We start from the raw sequence: 22,231 nt of genomic DNA on the forward strand, positions 1-22,231 counted from the left end.
TGACTGTTGGTTTGATTTCAAGACCGGCCAAGATCACAACAGGTCTCTGAACTCTGATAGTCTTATCCTTAACTGTCACCAACCAGCGTTTTTTTTTTCTTTATTAAAAAGACTTAGAATAATAACAGTGTAGAAGACTGTCATTTAACATCAAACAGGGAGAAACACAACGTAGGTTGAAAGTCAACGGATGTTCATGAAAGATGTTTGTTAATTGCAGACATTTCATTTGCCGTCAATAATAAAGGAAAGTCTCGTTTTCAAAAACGACTGATGCAAAGTGTTTACATTCCTCATGGCCCACCTCTTCAAGCACACACTGACTATGTTCATATAGGACTAAGCATGGCATGAAGAAGGTCCATGAAAAGGAATCCTTGGTGTGTCTTCGCTTGGTGTTAATCCCTCACAGCCTCGGTTTGTGGATGCACTTGAGTTTGGTTCATGAGGTACTCTTGACAACCAGACCGCTCTTATCATGCATTCAATGGACCTACCCCGATCTGTTTTTCTCCTGTGTGACCTCGAGGTAGATCTTTAGTTGTTGCCTCCTCACTTCGCTCAGACCGAAGAAATAGTCCCTTACATGTAAATAACAGCTTAGTAACATAAAGCCCATTTGTAAAGGTGAGCATGTTAAGCTTGTTCTAGAAGGTCTGTTGGGGTCCCTCCTACTTTTGATGCAGCACAGCTGATCCAAGCTTCTCATTTTACCACTTTAGAAAACAAAACATGTTTAGTTGAAATGACTGGAGGATCTCAGCACACGGTGGTCTCAACAACACAGGAGCAGATGTACAGTCCAAGCTAAGAATGTGTATCAGTGATAATGTACGGAGAAGGATCTCATTCAGAATAGTTTAGTGTGTGTGTGTCAGTGTTATTATACCATAATCTACTTTGACCCGGTGCTGGCAGGGGGTCTTGCCTTCCCAAAGAGCCTTGGATTGGATTACACGGTGTTGTACACGGCTTAGGGGCCAAACATAGTTCAAACGGGCCAACGATGAGATGTTCTTCCTCAGCACGCCGTCGCCATCGTCTCATGTCTTTCTTTTGTGTCTGCATTAAGACCGAGTCGATTCCAGGTAGTGAGTACACAGAAGGAGGTTTTAGTGCTGAAATCTGTCGTGGAGAAATCGCGCGTGATCCTTCAGCTGTGTGCTGAAGATAAGAAGCGGAGTGGTGACTGCTGCTTGACACCGAGCACAAATGTGTGCCTGTACTTCCTGAAGCATGATCACGTGTTGTACATTCATTGTGAAATATTAATGTTGGGATGATTTAAAGGATCCCTGGTCAGTATGTTGTTGTATCTTCTTTGCGTGATCGATCTTCTCTTTAAGTTCCTGCCCTGTTTTCTACTAGTTTGGTCTTAGCTGGACTCTGAGGTCGGCTCTCTGGGTTTCAGGTCCACAAAACTGGTAACAGGACTTTTGTAAGGTATAAAAGTTCTTTTCCTGTGAATGAGTTCCACCGATTCATGATAATCAGACGCTCGTCCAGAATAGAAAGTTTAGCCAAGAGCGATAAAGACAAAGATTGAGACTCGGCTCCAGATGACTCGAACAGGAAAAGTATAAAACTGCTGAAGCTGTTGATGAAGTCTTTCTTCTCTCAGCAGATAAAAACATTAAGGTATTAATTATAGCTCTGTTTTGAAGTCCCACCCTTGTGAAAATGAGACATCACATCTATGGTGCGGTACACTTGGACTTCCCTTTAGTTCAGCAGGCTCTCCTGCAGTAACAGAATGTTCAGATGAAAGTGGAGACGTCAGGCCCGTCAGCAGAGGGAAGACTGCAGGACAGGAAACCGAGAGGACCTGACGTCATCTTATTTGCAACAAAGATGAGGGGAGTTAGAGAACTCTTGTGTCCTCTGTTAACAGGCCAGCACAGCTCTGATTCATTATGTAAGTAGATGTTTATTTTGAGAGGGGAACACAGCTGCCCTGGAGACACATAGTTCTGGCAGCTATGATCCAAGCAGACAAAGAATGGGAGAGGATGTTTTTGTGTGTGTGTGTGTGTGTGTGTGTGTTCTCTCTGCTGCTGGAAGTAAATCCTGGCAGGAGGCAGCGGCGGCGTGCTGCAGGTTAGGGTCAATCAGGAAGACAATGACCTCCCCCTTCCTGCTCTGCCTCTCTCCTTTTAGAGGTTAAAACGAGTCATGTATTTACTCACCACCATGACACACATTTTGCATGGCGCTGCCCGCCGATGCCGCAGCAGACCGCGGCGCTCAGCGATGATGTAATCTGTCCTGGCATGGGCAGGGGGCTCCTTATTTATTACAGCACCTGGTGACGGAGCTGCTGCACGGGCACTGCAGCTCTGTCGCTTTGATGTCACATGTAACCTCAATATGCCGGCTCGCAGCGACGCCGCCGGACAGCCGGGCGTGGCCGCTGACGGACAGACGGGGGCAGCAGAGCGTCAAGGATTTAACAACGTGCATTGTCCTCCGGGCGCTCTGTGTACGTGAAAGAGGGGGGGGATGTTTTGGGCAGAGCGCTTGTCTCTCTGTTTGCACACACAGACATGTGCACGCCTGTAAGCACTCGCACACATCCACACATGTGCGTACACACACACACACACACACACACTGTGGGTCTCCCATGCCTGTTGTTGGCTAGTGCTGTCACCAGACGCCCCAGTGCTGTCATAACACAGCACACCACAGTAATTGTAGATTTCACAGCACTCTGCGCTCCCCACCACGGCGTATGACTCCAACACGAAGTGACAGGGCTGGACACACACACACACACACACACACACACAGACACACACACACACACGTGTCCATGTTCCCTTGTTCCTTTCCTTGTCTCTGCTCCATCTGACACACAGACTCACTCTCTCTTTCTACTTTGAGGGCAAGTTTAAACTCGGGGTCATATATATTTTTCATTGAAAACTCGGCTCCATGTACGTCATGGATAAAAACATGTAGAGCACATTTTCTTCAACACTATCCGCAGCATTGGTTTAATGTCACACCTGCTTCTCTCAGAATCAGTAAGGAGGGTTGTAAACATCAGAGGATCTGAAAACCAAGGACAACCACTTGTTTCAGCTTAGTATTTCATAGTTTGGCTACTTACCATCTCCTTCTTGGTCAGTGGATTTGTAGTTTTAATTTAATAATTTGATTGGAATGCAAAGAATTTGGGCGGCACTGGTTCAGTCTGTAGGGACTTGGGTTGGGAATCAGAGGGTTGCTGGTTCAAGTCCCTATGTGGCCCTTAATATGAATGTTGGTTTTGGTAGCTGGAGAGGTGTCATGTCACTTTTTTTAGTAATGCCGAGGTGCCCTTGAGCAAGGCACAGCACCTGGTGTGCTCCCTGCGTAGCAGCCCCGCTCTGACATCTCTCCACTAATGCGTGTCCACAGGTCCTTTTTGTGTGTGTGTGTGTGGCTCAGGCCTGAGTGTGTGACTGAGAGTAAAACAAGATCAAACTTCCTTCCGTTGATCAAATTAAGAAATTAAACAAAGATGTAGTTTTTTTTCATTGCACAGCCTGTTTTCTATTCCTGCATTCTCTGAAAGTACCTTTTCCCCCTCAGCTGGTGTTTCTGCGATTCAGAGCGAGTCAACATGTTTGGCAGCACGGCCAGACCTCACTTACTTGAAGAATTCACCCAAACACTCGACACAGCAGGTCAACCCCAGGGCAAGAAAGTGGCTGTCCATCAGCAGCGCTGAGTCGGTTTGTAGGTTTAGATTGAGATAAGAGGACAGCTGGTCACCTGCCAGAGAGTCGGCTACACCGACCTGACTGACAGCCGGGGAAACCCTGTCCACAGAACTCCTCCTGTGAACACAGAGGCATGAAACATCTTCAGCTCTGCAGGAGCTTTGTGTCAGCACGCTTTTCTATGAGGAAGGTCACTTTTTTTTTTTTTTTTTTTTTTCTCTCTTCTTCTCGTAAACCGTTTTTCCACATCCACCAATCACAGGCCTATTTGTGGGAAGTGTCAGCTGAATAATTTGAAGTTCAGCAGACTTTGTTTTGACTTTTGTAAATGATCTTCTCAGCGCTCTTTTGTGGAAACATGATTTCTTAAACTTTCCCAGAGTAACACATTTTGATATTTCTTGAGTGATTTAAAAAAAAAAAAAAAAGGATTTTAGTACCCAAAAAATAATGCTTCAGAAAGTGTTTCTCCCCTGATGGTGACCAGAGCCACAGGTCGAGCCTCTCTGCTTCTTTGAGTCTTCTTCTTTAACGGTTCTTTTGTTGTCGTTTTCAGTCATGGAGGATCCTCCTGTTCGGGGCTCTCAACCTGCTGTGCACCGGCTGTCTGCTGATGTGGTGCAGCTCTACCAACAGTATGGGTGAGCACACACGCACACCCACACAAAACACCTTCAAAAAAACACATTAAACCAACACAGGGACAGAAGAGATGCAGAAAGACGCACAGAGATGTACACAAACTGACAGAAACACACAAAGAAAAAAACCCCACCTTAAGATGTGGACAGAGACACTAACAGGCAGAGATACCTGTCTACACACAGTGAACTCTGATTGACAGCGACACACTCTCACAAATGCACACAGGAGTGTGTGTGTGTGTGGTACTGCAGCTACATTCACACACAATAAACAAGTCTTTAAATGTGTGTTAGCAGGGTCATCTCACCGGAGGGAGGTAGACTGATCCTGCTACGAACGCTGCACATGTGTTTGCATGCGTCTGTGTGTGTATACAGCGTGATGGGGGGGGGGGGCGGGATCTCGTCACCTCAGTTAAAATATGGCACTGTAAAGGGAATGTTGTTAAAGCAGAGTCTTGCACAGCGTCTGTTTTCACCCTGTGGTGCTACGAACACACAGACCACATCTGTCGTTTTTTTTTTTTTTTTTTCTCCCCCATCGTCTTGCAAATCCAATTTTAAACAACTGGTTTAAAATACATTTATGATTCACAAAAAAAACCAAATCTCTAACTGTGGTTGAACTCAACATCAGTAGGAATTAACTGTTTGGAGTAGAGCTGCAGCTATCGAATATTTTAGTAATCGAGTATTCTATCGAATATCCCGTCGATTAATCGAGTAATCTAATAAATCATACTTTTGCTTAATTAAGGTTTAACTCGTCTTGGGTCGTCCCTACAAACCTGCTTCTTTGCAGTTACCATGGAAACGCCTGCTTGTTACAGCCAACCACCTCTGCTCTACAGCTGCTGATGATGCTCACCATATTACTGACAGGGTCCCAAATTCACTTTCTGATTCACTGGTCAAGGCGGCAGGTAGATGAAAAATACAGGCCAACCATGTTTTAATGGCTGAAATAACAAATACTGTTTTGTGTAGCCGACACATCTGTACATTTAATTGAGAAAGCATTATGTTCTGTTGAATCAATCACAGAATCAATCATTATGTCAGATAAGGAAATTGAGAAACTTTAAATACATATTTGCTAAATTATTATTCCACAAACAAGTTCTGTGTTGATTTAGCTTTGAAGACATCAGACATTTCATATAATCAGCCTGTATATTGTTAAAAGTGTATCTCTGTCTGCTCCTGCAGCGCGCTCAGACTACAGAGACCAGAGACGCGTCTATGACAGAGACTGTGAGAGGACGTTGCTATCGTTATGTTAGCTGCAAACGCGGAGAGAGTGAACGGAGAAAAGCCGACCGTTTGACCGGATCACGTGTTCACGACTCGGTCGTATGGATCACGGATCAACTGTGTGCTGACTAAAAGTTAAAAGGGGCACGCCGCACTCGCGTGTGCGTGTGTGTGTGCGTGCGCGTGCGTGTGTGTGTGTGTGTGTGCGTGTTAGCGCTGTGTGTAAGAGAGAGGAGCAGGTAGCTGCAGCTACATTAAACGTGTTTTATACTCATACCAAAGTTTTGATGACGCAAAAAAAAAAAAAAAAACTTAACGAAGCCTCGAGGAAGCGAAAATTCCTCGATGAATTTTTGTAATCGAATTATTCGAGTTATTCGAGGAATCGTTTCAGCTCTAGTTTGGAGTTAGGACCACATTTGGGGAAGAATGGAGACACGCCGGACAAAACCTCATTCTTTTCACGTATACTCCATCACAGTAAACGTTTCATTTTTCATGTGGAGCGTCTTCATCAAGACGGTGGATCCAAGATGGTGACCACTTCAAATCAGCTACGCGACGCTTTTAATGAGAATTTTTGCCTTAAATTTGCCGTTCAACAGAATCACACGGTCAACAAAAGAGTAATGCATCTGTTATATTACACGCACATTGGGCCTTCAGACATTTTGTTTTTGGAAAAAGTACGTAAGCACGATGAAGTGCTTTCCCGTCTCTGTACCTCTCTTCAATTTAGGGGTAAAACATCTGCATGCAATGAGACCGCTTCGCAGTGTTGATGGTCAGCCAGGCTCGTGTATGTCGCCAACATTCAATCCTCTCAGGGATTCCATCACTCAGGAAAAAGCTGCCACGAAAAGATCAACATGCAACCTTACCCCTGCTCGCCCGCTCTGCCTGCAAATACTGCAGAATAAGCCTTACACACACACACACACACACACACACACACACACCTACACACACACACACACACACCACACACACACACCACATACCCACACCACATACCCACACCGGTGGCGTCGGGTGTCATGCAGACAGGAAGGACGGAGGTATCGAACACATCGGGGAAGGCGACCCCCCCCCCCCCCCCCACACACACACACACACACACACACACGTCGATACTTGGCCTGATGAGAACAGCAGGATCAGACGGCGGTCCAGCCTCAGTGCTGTCCGTCTGATTCCTCCTCATGTAGAAAGTCTTCTTCAGCGCGATCAGCACAACCAGCCGCTCTCAGGATGTTTTCACACCTGAAGCTTGTTTGCTTTGTTCCCATTCCGATGATAAAATGATACATTGTTGCATTTCCCTAAGGGGTCGTTTTGTGTTCACTCTGCAGTATAATAAAGCGGGTGAAAGGCCCACACCAACAAAGGGCTGTCCTGAAGCCATTACACACAGCCTCTTCTTCCGTCTGCTTTGCTTTGTAGCTGTACTACTACTACTGAAAGTACTACTTTTACTACTCCAGTGTGATGAGAAAACCGGTTATTTGTTCTGGTTGCTGGTTGGATTGCGTTCTCACTGCAAACGAACCGCTCCAGGGTTCGATTAAAAAAAAATAAAAATAAAAAAAAGCAAACTGAGACCAGCCCTCCTCGATCGTGACCTACTTGTTTTGAGTGCGACTTCGATGTTAAGTCCTAACAAACTGGAACAGGGAGGGGAAAATGTCGTCTGTTTCCAACCCAAATCCCCAAACGATCCAGTTGTGAAAAACATTTGGACTCTATCTGCTGCTTCATTCTGGACCCACATTAACACCATACTTTTCATGTATCAATATCAGTAGAGGCCATCTAAGTTGGCCCAGTATATCTGTTATGTATAGCTCATCATGTTTGTTTATCTGGAGATTGTCTGCACGCTGTCCTTTCTGCTCTGCTGTCACATGAACCGATTGAACTGAGGTTGATTTAATTTACTCACTTTCACTGACAGAATAAACTGCCTGTTTTTCCATCTCCATGTGCAGCTATATATCTTATTATGGCTGTGTGTGTGTGTGTGTGTGTGTGTGTGTGTGTACACGTCAGGGCCAATGAGATCTCTTGATGCCCTCAGCTGTTTGTGAGCCCTTATGATGCGGAGCGTTCAGTGTTTGTCTTCCACCTCATTAGTCGTCTGCTTTGCATGTTTATATGTATGCACCTCAAAGACACAAGTGTGCTTTCTACACATGTGGACACACATCTGTGTCAACGCCGTCCTGCCTAATGAAGGTAGACACCGTCTTTAATTTTCATTTATTGAGTTATTTTCTGTTAGGCTAGATAAAAAGGTCATTGTGCTGTGTCTTGAACCCGTGGTCATCAGTGAGTCTTGACTTAGCTGGGAAACTTCAAAAGACTTTTCAAAATAAAATAACAAAATATAGGTAATTCATGTAGAATATTAATGGTGTGAATACTTTAGTAGGATTCCCTCATCTGAAGTATATATCCCAAAAAAAAATCACACAGGCAGATTCCAGTGAAAGAGCTCACAAATCACTCCTATGCAGCTTTGCTAAGTTACTGTTCAGCACACATGTCGGTCAGTTGGAGACATTAGAGCCTCACATCTCACGCCTACTGTGCATTTCTACCGTTACTTTAAATGAAGCATATCCTATATAAAATCTAACCCCCCAACCAACACACACACACACACACACACACACACACACACACACACACACACACACACTATAAGTCCCTGCTGACCCCCCTGTGCAAGTGTAATTACATGTATCCGACCAACTGCCACACCGAGGCAGATAAAGCCTCGTATGTACATACTGTACAAGTTCCTGCACATGCTGCAGCAAGTCATGCATGCATGCAAACACACATGCGCGCACACACACATGCGCGCACACACACACACACACACACACACACACACACACACACACACACACACACACGCTGCTCTGCCCCCATTAGCTCATAGCTAACGGCTTATCAGTCAAGTTAATGCACACAGTATACCATTTTTATACACACACACACACACACACACACACACACACACACACACACAGCAATCTGTTACATGTTCTCCTCTTGTCTGTCTTCATATTTGCAAACACACACAAACAAACACACACACACACAGCCGTATGGACTCTATGCCTGGCTAGCGCTGAGGCGGTTAACCCTTAGTTGACATGTGAAGCTGTTCAAAGAGATAATCATTGTGCAGCTTATGCAGACCCTTTGATTTTAACCCCCCCTCTGTGTGGTGTGTATGTTAGTTATGGGACAGTGTGCCATATGTGGGTAATGGTCAAATGGCAGTAATAATGTCAAAAGAAGGATGACTGTGTGCGACCGACTTACATTATCCTACTTTGAAGAAGAAGCTCGGCATGTATCAATCAATCGAAACATTTACAGTTCGTACGTGTCCCCGTCAAGAGCAGTTGTCCTCGTGTAGATGGTGTTGGAAATGTTGGCACTCACTATTCAAATTTTCTTGGAGCTGAAGCATTTTTTTTCCACAAGGAAACAAAGTCCTGCTCTGGCAAACACTCGTGCATTCATGTATCATTTCATGAGGACCCAGTTTGTCCACCCGATGAACGTCACTTCAAACATTTCACCCAGTCAGCAATTTGGAGGATTCAGTGATTAATCATGACTCATTATGACTCATTATGAATTAACAGTCATGTCATCTGAACTGAGCAATTTGTATTTCATAGGAATGATGTCGGTTACGATGGCTTGAAGCACACAGCAGATAATCTGCAGCTTGTGTTTGATGGGAGATGGGTTCAATAGAAGGTTTTATTTCATTTTTTTTATTCACCATGTCTTGTTCAAACAGTAGGACCCAGAGAGTAGACACACTTAAAGTGGTGGAAACTAAACAGCTGTTTGTACAGACTATCAGAAATAACCCCGTTTAAAAAGGCCTGTCAGCATGTACACGGAACATTCTGGGCCTGAATGCTGCCATGGTCAGAGGTTTAAGCACTTTGTTTTTTGGAAGGATGCAAGATGGCGCCTGTGACTGGCAGTGCCACGGCTCGCTCTCTGTTGTGCAACTTTGTTTGTGAAGCACTTTGTGGCCTCTGCCTGCGAAAAGTGCTATATAAATAAAATGTACTTACTTGCTTACTCTTGTTCTGTCAATCTGTTTTGTATCAGTGTTGATCAAACAGAAAAACCAATGAATCACTTTGTACGCAATCAGGGTGTCTCCCTCCGTTTACTTCAGCTTCTCTTGAAAACAGACGCTCTGAGTGAAACATCTGATCATACATCCATTCACTTAAAGGCTTTTTAAAGATATCCTTTACGAAACTATCAGGGATTGTACTGTTTTTATTTTGAACAGATGAACTGAGTGTTGATGCCTTTGATTGGCCCTACGTACCTCCACCTGAAGCAGCCTTTGTTCACACTGAGCTGCGTGTGTTAAAGTGACGACTGTCCCCGTTTTACTCCAACTCAAATCCAGACTCAAGGAGTGTGTCAGTGCTGTTCAAGCAGAGCTGTTGTTGCAATGTTGCTGAAACATAAGCTGATGATGATCCTACAGAACTGGGAGTGTGTGTGTGTGTGTGTGTGTGTGTGTGTGTGTGTGTGTGTGTTTGTGAGTCTGTGTGCTGTAAAGCCAGTCTTCCCATATCAAATTGTGCAGTGGGCAACTGGATCAGCTTTCAACCTTTTGACAAAGTAAAGCCATCAGCTTTTTGTTTCCTCGACACACACACACACACACACACACACACACACACACACACACACACACACACACACACACACACACACACACACACACACACACACACACACACACACACACACACACACACACACACACACCAAATCAATGTGTCTTTCCGTCAATCTGTCAGCTTCTTTTTTTCTCTTCAACACACAGAGACGGGCCTCTCTGTGTCCCTTACACCCGATCACAAACCTCTCAGCTGTGTCTCACCTTAACTCACCTCTCTCTCTCTCTCACTCTCACTCTCTAGCTGATGGGCGGTTCCCATCTCAACAGCGTGTGTGTGTGTTGGTTGGGGGGTTAGATTTTATATAGGATATGCTTCATTTAAAGTAACGGTAGAAATGCACAGTAGGCGTGAGATGTGAGGCTCTAATGTCTCCAACTGACCGACATGCACTGAAGAAAAAAAGACACTTCTGTTTGATTCTGAGGAAGTCGCAGTGTGCTGAACAGTAACTTAGCAAAGCTGCATAGGAGTGATTTGTGAGCAGCAACAGATCCAGCCTCTCAGCACGTCCCTATCCACTCATTGCATATTTGTATGCATCTTGTACATTTTGTTTGAATATCATCCTACAGCGTGCGATCACAAAGCAGCTACTGTGATGTGGAGCATGTGAGATAGTCGGTGCTCATTTCCAAAGTAAGGCCCGATGTGTAATGATTGTTTGCAAACTTTCGGATCACTATTTTCCACGTTGAAATCACGGCAATTGCTCGTGTTTCAAAAAAAAAGTGCTGAATTATTGCACACGTCTCGAGTCTTTTCTTGTCGACGTGTCTGCCTGTGTTCATGTGAATCCCCGTGTCTCTCAGTGTCTCCAGCTGTTTTCATCGCAGAGCAGGGCCAAGAAACCAGGTCAAGTGTCTGCTCCAAAGACCAATAAAGGCATCTCGTCCTCCTCTTCAGTCAGCCCTTCCCCTCCTCCTCCTCTTCCTGCTTGTTCTTCCCTCTCTCTTCTCCTCTGCTCTTTTCTCATCCTTGTCAACACAGAAGAGCGAGATACGTTCATCTTGTTGTTCATTGAAACACACACGCAGATGTTGGACAGTTAGGGATAAAAGATAGAAATGTGTGTTCTTAAAATACAAGATCATATCTGAGTGTTGAGACTGAAACTGAAAAATTATCCACGAAAAGGCTTGCCTTTTGATTTTTATGTGTACATATCCATGTTTGTTTTGTTTAGTTGCACCAATGGGATTGGAGCAGTGCATGTGTGTGTGTATGTGTGCGTGTGTGTGTGCGTGCGTGTGCGTGTATCTGTGTGTGTGTTTTCCCCAGGCCCTTGATGTTCCTGTGTGTCAGAACACAGCTGGTGAAGCAGAGCATCCCACGGGGCCTTCAGTTCAGCTAACACACCCAGTAACCTTGTGTGTGTGTGTGTGTGTGTGTGTGTGTGTGTGTGTGTGTGTGTGTGTGTCTTAAGCCACCACATCTGCTTTGCTCTCATTGCGACTCGATCGCCTAAATAGTCTGATGTCTGTAGCTCTGCCACCGTGGGAGACAACACACTGTAAAAGCACAGTACACTGACTGCTCAGCACTTAGCTTCAAGCTAAATAACTTGTATATTGAATCAATATCATTGATAGTACGATTAATTTTTTCTTTAGTGTATGAAACCAAGGAAAGAACAATCGCATCATTGATGTTCCCAGGTAAAATAGATGAAACATGTCGAATAGGTTCAGTGTTGCCAAACTGTAAAATGCAGCATCCTCTCATTGGATGATGTGGAACACACCGATGACCGATGGTTTGCTTGAAAGTAAGGACATTCATCCCCACTTCTCATGCTGATGAAACTTCATCCTCGTCAAGCAGCGGTTCCTCTGTTCTCGATGGATCTCATATTAAAAATGTCAGCGTTGCTGTTGTTATAATCAATGAATCAGCAGTTCATAATCCTTAATATTCACCTCATTATTCTGATGATGTCACAATATGTTATCACTTGAAAGTCACAGCCATAATTATGACCATTCAATAATTGCTCATATCCTTTTCTGCAAGTACACAGTTTGAGCTAGCGCCATTAGCTTCAAAGATTAGCGCGAGGCCACACACTGCTTGTCATGAAGTCACGTCGATCTATCTCTGCCTTTTATGGAACTTCTGTGCAACATACTGGTTTTTATTCAAAGGGGAGTGTTGCGTTGTCCCTGCACACTATAAGTCGCCATCAACAGTTGGACACTGCTTCACAGGCTGCACCCAAAACCCTCCGTCTTTGGCAGAGAGGGTTGAAGCAAAGGAAAAAAAAAAGAAGGAAAAGTTTGAGGTCTTACACATCGGCTGCTCTTCATACCCTTTACAGAGACGATAGTCAAGAAATCATGGTGATAAAAAGAGATTCTATTTTGAAGCCTCGAGCCCTGGATTATACACGACACGTGCCTGTTCTGATTTCTTGATAAATTCAGCCTCCAGGTCAGCTGGAGAACCTTTAACATGCCAGCACTTAGTTGAGCTAATGGTCATTTTGTTTCAACAGATGATGTTACATTGATTATTATCAGCGGGGGGGGGGGTTGCAGGGTACAGGGTCAGGGCACAGGGGGGCATGAGGCGGGGTAAGTGGCTGTGTTTTTTCGGTTTAACATATCACCGCCAGCTGCCTCCCAAATCCCACACGGACACGGAAGAATCCATTTTAGTCTGCTATGGTTTCATATCGACAGAAGCTTCTTGACATAATGTGACGATGACAAACTATCTGTGTGGGCCATGATCGTGTGTGTGTGTGTGTGTGTGTGTGTGTGTGTGTGTGTGTGTGTGTGTGTGTGTGTGTGTGTGTGTGTGTGTGTGTGTGTGTGTGTGTGTGTGTGTGTGTGTGTGTGTGTGTGTGTGTGTGTGTGTGTGTGTGTGTGTGTGTGTGTGTGTGTGTGTGTGTGTGTGTGTGTGTGTGTGTGTGTGTGTGTGTGTGTGTGTGTGTGTGTGTGTGTGTGGTTTCAGTGCTTTCAATATGCCTCCAGTTAAGTCTGTTCATGAAAGGAAAATGATTTGCGTGTGTATGCGTGTTAACATTGAGAAAACAAACTGTGATCACTGGTACTGTGATCATGCCCTTCCATCTGAGTATGCGACGCATGTCTGTGGTGTGTGTAGCTCTCGGGGTCCAGTTTCATGTTTCTCCATCAGCAGTGGCCCGCGCCGTTCTCTTCAAACGCAGCCTCCTCCTCCTCCTCATTTTTCTTGTCTCCTCCTCCTCACCTCAGCAGTTGAGACGTTCAATAAAAGCTTTTAGTTTACATCTGCAGCGCACAAAAGCTGACCTGACACCACGACCCACTGTGCGTGCGTGCGTGTGTGTGTGTGTGTGTGTGTGTGCGTTTGTGTTCTTGGTCTCAGTTTACTGTTTACCGGAACCACTGACACCAAGCTGATGTTTGCTGTGGTTAGCACATCCAGCCCCTCAATCTGCACGCTTGTTTGTTTTTATCGATGCGTTTGAATGAGTGGTTGTGATAATATAAGTTTAAAAATTGAATCGTATCCTGACACTTAACATTTTAAATCAGCTAAACTGAAGTATTTGCTCTGTCATTAATCGAACTTCGAATCGACCTTCTTCATCATGTGCTGAGCCTCATACAGTAGTTGCTGTTGCTTGGTCAGCTTAGCAAGAGTAACGTGACGGAGTTTAGCCAGCACAACTGAAGGGAGCGTTCACTGAAGTGTAACTGTTGTGATGTCAGTCCTCGTGTCCTCGTTGGTTTGTTGGGAAAAAGAGGTTGGACGTGATGTTGTGGTTAATGGTCAGGCATCAAGTGACTCGATAAAGTTATTCAAAGTTCTTTTTTTCCGGTCAAAACAACAACTGTCTTAAAGTTAAAGTGCGTGCGTGTGTGTGTGTGTGTGTGTGTGTGTGTTATGGCTGCTCTTTTACAGACAGCATTAAATATTTATACTCCTGCTCGTATTTCTCTCTCTCATCTGTCTCTCCCTCCTTCTTCAACACCTTCCTAATCTTTCACCCTTCATTCTTTCTTTCTTCTTCATCTTCCTCTTCATCTCGCCGTGAGAGGGACAGTGTGGAAGGAGGAGAGGATGGAGGGAAATCAGTGTGGAAATTTTTGAAAAACTGTGATTTTTCTCTCCTCGTGTCCTCCTGTGTCTTCTTTTGTCCTCTCCTCTCGTGTCCTCTCCTCTTGTGTGTGTTTTATACAGAACAATAAAATAATGTCCTGTCTTTTGTATTTGTTGATCTTGTATCATATCCACACGTCCTCTGGGTGTCAGTGTTTGTAAGCAGGAGATTTATAAAGAAACTGAACCTGGATGTGGGTGTGTGTGTGTGTGTGTGTGTGTGTGTGTGTGTGTGTGTGTGTGTAAACCTATCCACAGCACAGCGAAGGGAAACATAAGCCCGTGCATTGATTTGGTCCGGGGTTTCAGGGTCACGTTGATGTCAGCGTTTGTCTTCTTATTGCTGTTTTTGTCTGCAGCTTTTCATTCAACACAACAAGATGACATCAAAGCGCATTGATCCCGATGGGAAGATGACCCGCTGCATATCAAAATAACAGCAGGAGGAAGTTGACTTGAAACACTCAAACACTGCTGTACAATTTTAAACCCGCGATCTCATCGCAGTTAATTTACGCTGAGGCCTTATAGGTGAAGGCTCCGATACACCAGGGTGGATAACGTAGGAAACAGGGGAGAGAGAGAGCGAGAGAGTGGAATGACATGCGGGAAAGGAGCCACAGGCCGGGCTTGAACCTGGGCCGCCTGCTTAGAGAGTTGTAGCCTCCTATGGGGCGCGGCCTAACCGCTAGGCCATCTGTGCCCCAAGCACATCAAAGTGGTGCACTATACGCCACAGTTAACTTTGTACATAGTAACTGAGGTATAGAATGGAGCTTGATGAAACACTGATTTGAACTGGAAACAAATCTTAAAGTTTCACACACACTGCTGGTGTAGCGGGGAAAGTGGAGCTTTCGGTGTAAAAAAAAATAGCAGTCACAAGTGCTTCAAGCAGTGGCTGTTTAACACAGCTCCATCCCGTCTGTGTGATGGAGGTTAATATTCAGGGTTTGTTACTCAGCCGTCTTCAATACTGTAGTTTTTTCTTTCCTAGATGTTTCACCCCTTGCTCTCTGTTCCTTTTTCATCAACGTAAGGTCCCTCACTCTCTGTCATTCACCTTCTCTTTGTCTGCCTGTCTGTGTTCATGTCTGCCACCCTGTCTATTTGTCTTTTAAACTCTCTCTCTCTCTCTTTCTCTCTCTGCCAGTTCGTCTGCCTCTAACGCTCAGTCACCCAGTTACCCATCTGCCTTCCTCTTAGTCTCTCTCTCTCTCTGTCTCTCTCTCTCTCTCTCTCCCTGCTTGTCGCTGTGTCACTTAGTCTCAGTCCTGCTGCCCGTCTCTTTCTCTCTCTCTCTCTCTGTCTGTCTCTCCGTCTTTCTCTCTCTCTCTCTCTCTCTCTCTCTCTCTCTCTCTCCATCCATCTGTCCCTCCAGGTCATTGTTGCTGGTTGCTTCATCAGGATTACCCAGCGTCAGGTTGGCCAACATAAACGCCGGTAGTGGGGAAACAAAATGTTCTTCTGAGCACAAAGCCGCTCTAATCCGCTCTCCTCATCCCCCAAAGCACAGCCTGATTACAGAGAGCAGGTCGGCAGGCTGTAAGATGGACAGTTAGGCAGACAGTCAGACAAACATGAGACAGGGAAGTATTCAGCGACTTGATTGGCTTGTTGGCTGACTGACTAATTGGCCTACTAACTGGCTAACTGACACCGCGGCTTACTTGTTTGCAGACTGGCTAATGGGCTTTGAGCCAGGTTGCTGTGCAGGCGTTTACGTTAGTGAAAGCCCGAGTGACTGACTGTCGGCTGATTCAGTGACTTCCTCGGTAATCTGATGGTTAGCGTATCCTGTCATTACACCGGAGCAGTCTGTCGTAGACTGCTAATAAGTTAAGGTCTGATTCATGTCAACATGAACTATGGAGGCTGTTTTTTAATAAGTACAATACATGAAGCTGTAAATGTGTTTAACTGTGTGAAAGCTTTATTTGCAAGTGAATGCATCATCAGTAGGCCGAAGACCACAGTCTTCTGGCTGGGTGAAACTGTCCAATCAAGAGCAAGCATTGGTTGTATGGAGACAAATATCCATGTGGAGAGAAAGTCAGAGCCGAGTGATTGAAAAGCGAGTCTGTTTAATTCATCTCTCTAACAGATATCACTCAGAGTATCATGCAGATGATAATCCAGTTTTAAACAACATGTCTAAACTTTGTGTTCACCTGGATGTTGGTTGTTAGGGATATTTGCCATCTTCCCTCAAAAGCCTTCGAACAAGCATGTTGCCATGGAAACTAACTCAAAATGCGTAGATTTACTTGACATTGTATATAGATGGTAAAAAAATGATTGTCCTCTGAGTTTGATAACATTGATTCATTAATAAATTAACGTACATGAAACTAAAATCAGCTGTGTGCTCAGATTTGATTGATTTTTTTAAATGTTTTTGTAAACAATAATGCATTAGGGGGCTTCATCAGCTGTTATCCAATGAAACTTTTTTCAGTATATTAAATTGAAATCTTTATAAGCAAATAGTTTTTTCCACATCAGACAGCAGGCTTTTCTCTTGTTTGCATCTGATCAAATGAACTGTTGTCTTTAACCTGCAGGTTAAACATCTTCTGTCCCTGCTGCCTTTGAAAGAAAGTTACAACATCTTTTTATGAGAGATCTGCTGATCAAACAGCTTCCTGGTTCTGAGGGTTTCCATGGTTTTGCAGGGCACAAACTCATTTTGAATTCTTTGTTTCTCTGTTTTGTCATTCCAGCCTTAACTGCCTACACGTACCTCACCATCTTCGACCTCTTTAGGTGAGTCTGCCTTCAACAAACAAGCGTTCAGAATTCTGCAAAGGTTTGGATTGTTAAGATGTCACTGTTTATAATGAGGGCTTTAGAGAGAAACACAAAAGAGTTAAATGATTAAGTAAGTTCATTTATCGGGCACAGAACACACTGTAGAGAGAACCTCTTCTTTACACGGTTAAATGAGAAAGCATTCAGAACATTATTAGGCAACATATCACATTTAAAATACAACACATATCATCACATAACATCACTCCTGCTTAGACCTAAGTTGTTTGTTTGAAGGAGATTTTTTGGTCATGAAAGATGAATTCTGTATGAGCACTGTGTTTGTCTTGGCTTCCATCCCGTCTGAAAAAACTTAACCCTCCTGTTTCCTTCCCTCCTCCCCCCTCCTAGCCTGATCACCTGTCTCATCAGTTCCTGGGTGACCATGAAGAAACCCAGTCAGGTCTACTCCTTTGGGTGAGTTCACCGTGACCATCTGCAAATTACACCCAGTCTCTGAAAAACGATATCATCGAAGCATTACAGCACGGACCCTTTGATGGCCCTGAAGGCAATCTAAGTACCTGTACAGGTATCATGTTAAAGGGGACATATTATGAAAAATCCACTTGTGCTGTGTTTTCGAACATTTATTTGGGAAACCTGAGTGTCTATCAACCCAAAAAATGTGACATAAATCCACTCAGTCCTTTGTTTGAGGTCTGCTGAAGTCTTACCACACAGAGAAAAATGCTCGGTTTCAAACGTTCTCAGTTTGTGACATCACAAGTTGGATTCTGGCATGAAATGCTATCTCCACCATGGACTCCTCCTCCAGCCCAGAGCAAAACTTTTTTGCAGGTCCGCCATTTTTATTTTGCTACAGAGGAGTGATGTCGGCCGGGAAAACTCAAGGGGTTTTATTGCATTTAAAGAGACACACACACCAAAACGGAGCGTTCTGAGAGAGCTGGTTTCTACAGGGTCACAAACCTCTTCTGGTGCTTGATTCATGTTATATTTGGACCAAAGCACAGCACAGATGTTTCATTTAGAGCATGGGGGGACTTTTTGAAAAGGTGAAAAAAGGGGGACAATGTGTCCTTTAAAATTTAATATGAATTCAGTCTGTTGAAGAAAAGTGCTGCAGTACAGAGTTAAAGATACAGTCAGTAGTTTACTAAAATCAAATAGGCTAATAAAAAGTAACGCTGCTCAATCATCAGTTATGGGCCTCCATACAAGTGTGCTGGTGTCTGCAGAGACCCTCTACTCTGCCTGGATGTTCATGTTTTGGACGACTCTGGACATTTCTGGCCGGGGAGATGCCGTGTTTCCCCCGACCAATGACAGCGCACAGGTCAGTTCAGTGATTGGACAGGATTTAAACCGGCAAATATTGCGGATGTGTCCTGTTTTCTGTTGCACGCGCAGGTGCCAAATATCAACGGGGTTAGCATGTGCTAACGTGCGGTAGCTTGCAGTGCAGGTACAAGCAGTAAACCTACACACCACTTCCTGCAGTGAGTGTGCGCTCCTGGTGGTGGTGAGACTCAGCAGGTTGAATGTTGTGTTTACAAGTTACAACAAACAATGCTGCTGACTCTACCTTTAAACCAAAAAGAAGCGTCACCGAATCAATGTGAAATCTTTAATTTTTTTCAAGGTTTCGACCAAAGGTGAAGAAATGTTCCATTTCCTGGTGGAAATTTTCAGCAGAGAGGAAACCAGATCTTTTGTGTGGCACAATTTGAAGACAAAGTAAACTCCTGTCTCGAGCAAGCCAACACCTTCAGCAAGACACAACCTATCAGCGTTGAACTCTCCCAGTGCCCTCAGATTGCACCTGGACAGTTGATCCAAACATCTTTGACCGTTCCACCTGTTCCTTTCAATGAAATCACAACAGAATGGCTTTATTCTGTTTTCATTGCACTACAAACAGCCAGCTTTCAGCCTCTGTGTGAACTTCTGGACCCAGTCAAACTGTCTCTTAGAGGACACAGATGGACAGGCGCTCTGCAATTGAAACGGAAAGCAGGTGTTTGGTTTTCCAGCCAAGAAACCCTGGCACTGATCCCAGCTAACAAGTCATCAAACTGTGCGCTGATCAACCTCAAGTAGTTTGAAGAGGCAATAGATTAATCCAGACACGGTCCTTGGAGACGCAGGTGAAATGCACTGAACTGTGTGCACCACAATGTTATCATCCAGGCAACAGCAGTTCGTTTTTTTTCTGACACCTTTGGAAAGGTCAATTTGTAGTTCTTTTCTTTTTCAACCACTGTTTTTAACCTGAAATGATCAGGAATGCAAATATAAGTAAAGAATCTCTCACCTTTCGGTCTGAAGATAGCTTCATGGAGGAACAAAAGGTTAGATTAACTTTGTGGGAATCCAGTTCAAGTTGAATCTTTAAAGGCAGGGTAGGTCATTTTCTCCTGATACACTCTTGTAAGATTTTGGTTGAAATTGTTTTTAGGTCCTGACAGTAATTAATTAATAATTGCTAATAATTCTTGTACTCTAAGAAAGAAACGAAAAAAAAAATCTGTCAACCGTTTCCACGTTTTGGAACCAATCAAGCCTCTTCTACTCCATGCATGCACGAGCCCACACTCGAAGCATGAGCTGAAATCCGTTTCTGGACCAATGGCGCTAGTGCATATAAGTGAGGGGCGTGGCTTTTGAGGGAGCACAGAGGGGAGGGGCTGAGTGAATTTTTGAAAATTACCTCCCCGGCTTTCAATTGAACAGCAGTGACAATCTGCTCAGCTTCGTCTCCGTGTAGATTGTAAATGCCTCACATTCATCAAATAGACATGAGAGTCTGCAGTGAGGTCGCATTGGATTCATTAGCGAAGCCTCCTTTGCACTCTCTTACTCACCATGCGTGTATATATGCAGCTGACAGGTGACCTCTAACCCTGAGGTGTTGGAGAGTGGTGATGGAGTGGAAATCTGCTTTAATGCTTCACTAAGCCCTCATAATGCCTATGTTTGTGTATATATGTATGGGATTCTATGCATGAAAGTGTGTGTCCATACAACCTCCTGTTGGTGCGTATGTTTTGCCAGCAGCAGCAGAACAACAGCTCAGATTGGACGGTTGAACCAGCGGCAGCTTTTGACTGTTATGAAACACTGTACGAGCCAGAGTCAGTTTGTCTGGGAATTATTCAGATCCACTTTCCCCTCAGCTTTGTGCTCGTGTTTAGTGGCTCAGCTGAACTAGGTTGAAGTGAATATTGTATGCAGAGAGAAATGAAGCCTTTAGTGTGACATATGATCGTCATGTCTTGTACTATAAAACCTGCGTCTGTCCATACTGGAGCTGCTCTTAAGAAGAGTCACTGATAGAGGGAGAGTGAGATTCAAAAGGAGCACCACAGAAGGAAACTTGCTTAAGACCGTTATCCTAACTACAAACAGTAGATTGACTGCTCATTTTAAAGCCAGCAGACTACACGTCGAGCGTCACATGCGGCTGTTGCTCAGCTCAGCTCCCTCTACAATCAGTCGTGTCTCATCCGGAAGGTTGGGGGTTCGAGCCCCAGCGACTGTAGCAACATGTCCGATTTGCTCCCGCTGCCTCGTCAGCGGCGTATGCATGTGAAGAATGGCTCCCATTCGTTTGAATTTGGTTTCATCCAAAGAATTCACATCTGAAATTCTGAATTCGCCGTGAGATTCTATTTTCAGGCCTGATAGTCCACCTGAAAATAAACCTTATAATGAAGTGATTACTGACTGTGAACCAAATGTACTTGGAGACTGAAGAATAAAATCTAATTTGATAGATGGAGATTAAATAGTGACTTTGAGAGAAGATAATTAGTATCTGCTGTTATTTTGAGGAATATGAACTATGTATGCCAATTAGGTGTTTCTCATGTTACAGTGGGCAGTTCTACGGACCGGCAGGACGTCTCTGTGGCGCCCATTTAGATTAACCACAGGCTGCTGGTGCTGCAGAGCTTGACCTTTGACCTAGCAGGGTAGACGTGTTCAGGCTAAGTGTGTGTGTGGTACAAGCTTAAGATGAGACCCTTCTTTCTTTGTGTGTGTGTGTGTGTGTGTGTGTGTGTGTGTGTGTGTGTGTGTGTGTGTGTGTGTGTGTGTGTGTGTGTGTGTGTGTGTGTGTGTGTGTGTGTGTGTGTGTGTGTGTGTGTGTGTGTGTGTGTGTGTGTGTGTGTGTGTGTGTGTGTGTGTGTGTGTGTGTGTGTGTGTGTGTGTGTGTGTGTGTGTGTGTGTGTGTGTGTGTGTGTGTGTGTGTGTGTGTGTGTGTAAGAGAGCATTTGTCCAACCAATGACCTTATGAGCAGACACGTCGAGGTTAATAGGTTGTCTACGTTTACTGGGGATAGAGAATAGACACGCAATCATCGTGTTTTTCATCCAAATTTTGGACACATTTTTAAGAAAAAAGAAGAGAGAGAATCGACACCCACTCATTGTATCGTGTTTCACTCTTTGCATAGGACAATAACATGCTTAAAGGACTGCAGTAGATGTTATGTGAACGTAGTCGACAGTAGTGAAGTGTATTATAAAGACATGAAGCTGCACAACAAACACGAGGTGAGTGGGATAAAGGTTCAACTTTTACACCATCGTCACAGAGTTAAAGTACTTTAAAGTCATCACTGAATGAGTACTTTCTATGAAGGGACTTCTGGTGTAAACAGTGACGCGCTGAGCTCTACATATCGCAGCCTGCACGGAGCACTTTCTGGCAAAAAGGGAGATGTTTTTGCCTCTGCATGTGCAGTATGTGTTGATGTGTCATGGATAATGCACTTCACTTAGCATGCACAAAGGCTCCCAGTTCAGTGCAGCTTCTGTAAAGACGCAGCGTATCAGATCACTGACACACAGCGTCAGCTTTAACTCCCATAAGCCCAGCAGACCGCTCACTGAGACAAAGCGGCTCATGGACAGACTGCGACATGGATCGACCCCGTGACCTTGGGTGAAGGTCAGGAGGTCAGCAACAGCTACAACTGCATGTTGGCGTTCTGTAGCTGGCGCCTGCTTGGTTTTT

The 22,231-nt window shown here is 44.4% G+C and overlaps 1 protein-coding gene across 1 annotated transcript in view; it reads left to right on the forward strand.

Annotated features, from left to right (window-relative positions):
* Positions 1-22,231, forward strand: part of slc30a6 (solute carrier family 30 member 6) — a 50,944-nt gene that overhangs the window by 4,128 nt on the left and 24,585 nt on the right. Inside the window, exons 4-6 of the mRNA XM_079362782.1 lie at positions 4,264-4,348; positions 17,160-17,202; positions 17,599-17,664. Coding sequence (XP_079218908.1) covers positions 4,264-4,348; positions 17,160-17,202; positions 17,599-17,664 — 194 coding nt within the window. The remainder of the gene's footprint in view (positions 1-4,263; positions 4,349-17,159; positions 17,203-17,598; positions 17,665-22,231) is intronic.

Source organism: Symphodus melops (genome assembly GCF_947650265.1).
Source record: "Symphodus melops genome assembly, chromosome: 15".
Taxonomy (NCBI): Eukaryota; Metazoa; Chordata; class Actinopteri; order Labriformes; family Labridae; genus Symphodus; species Symphodus melops.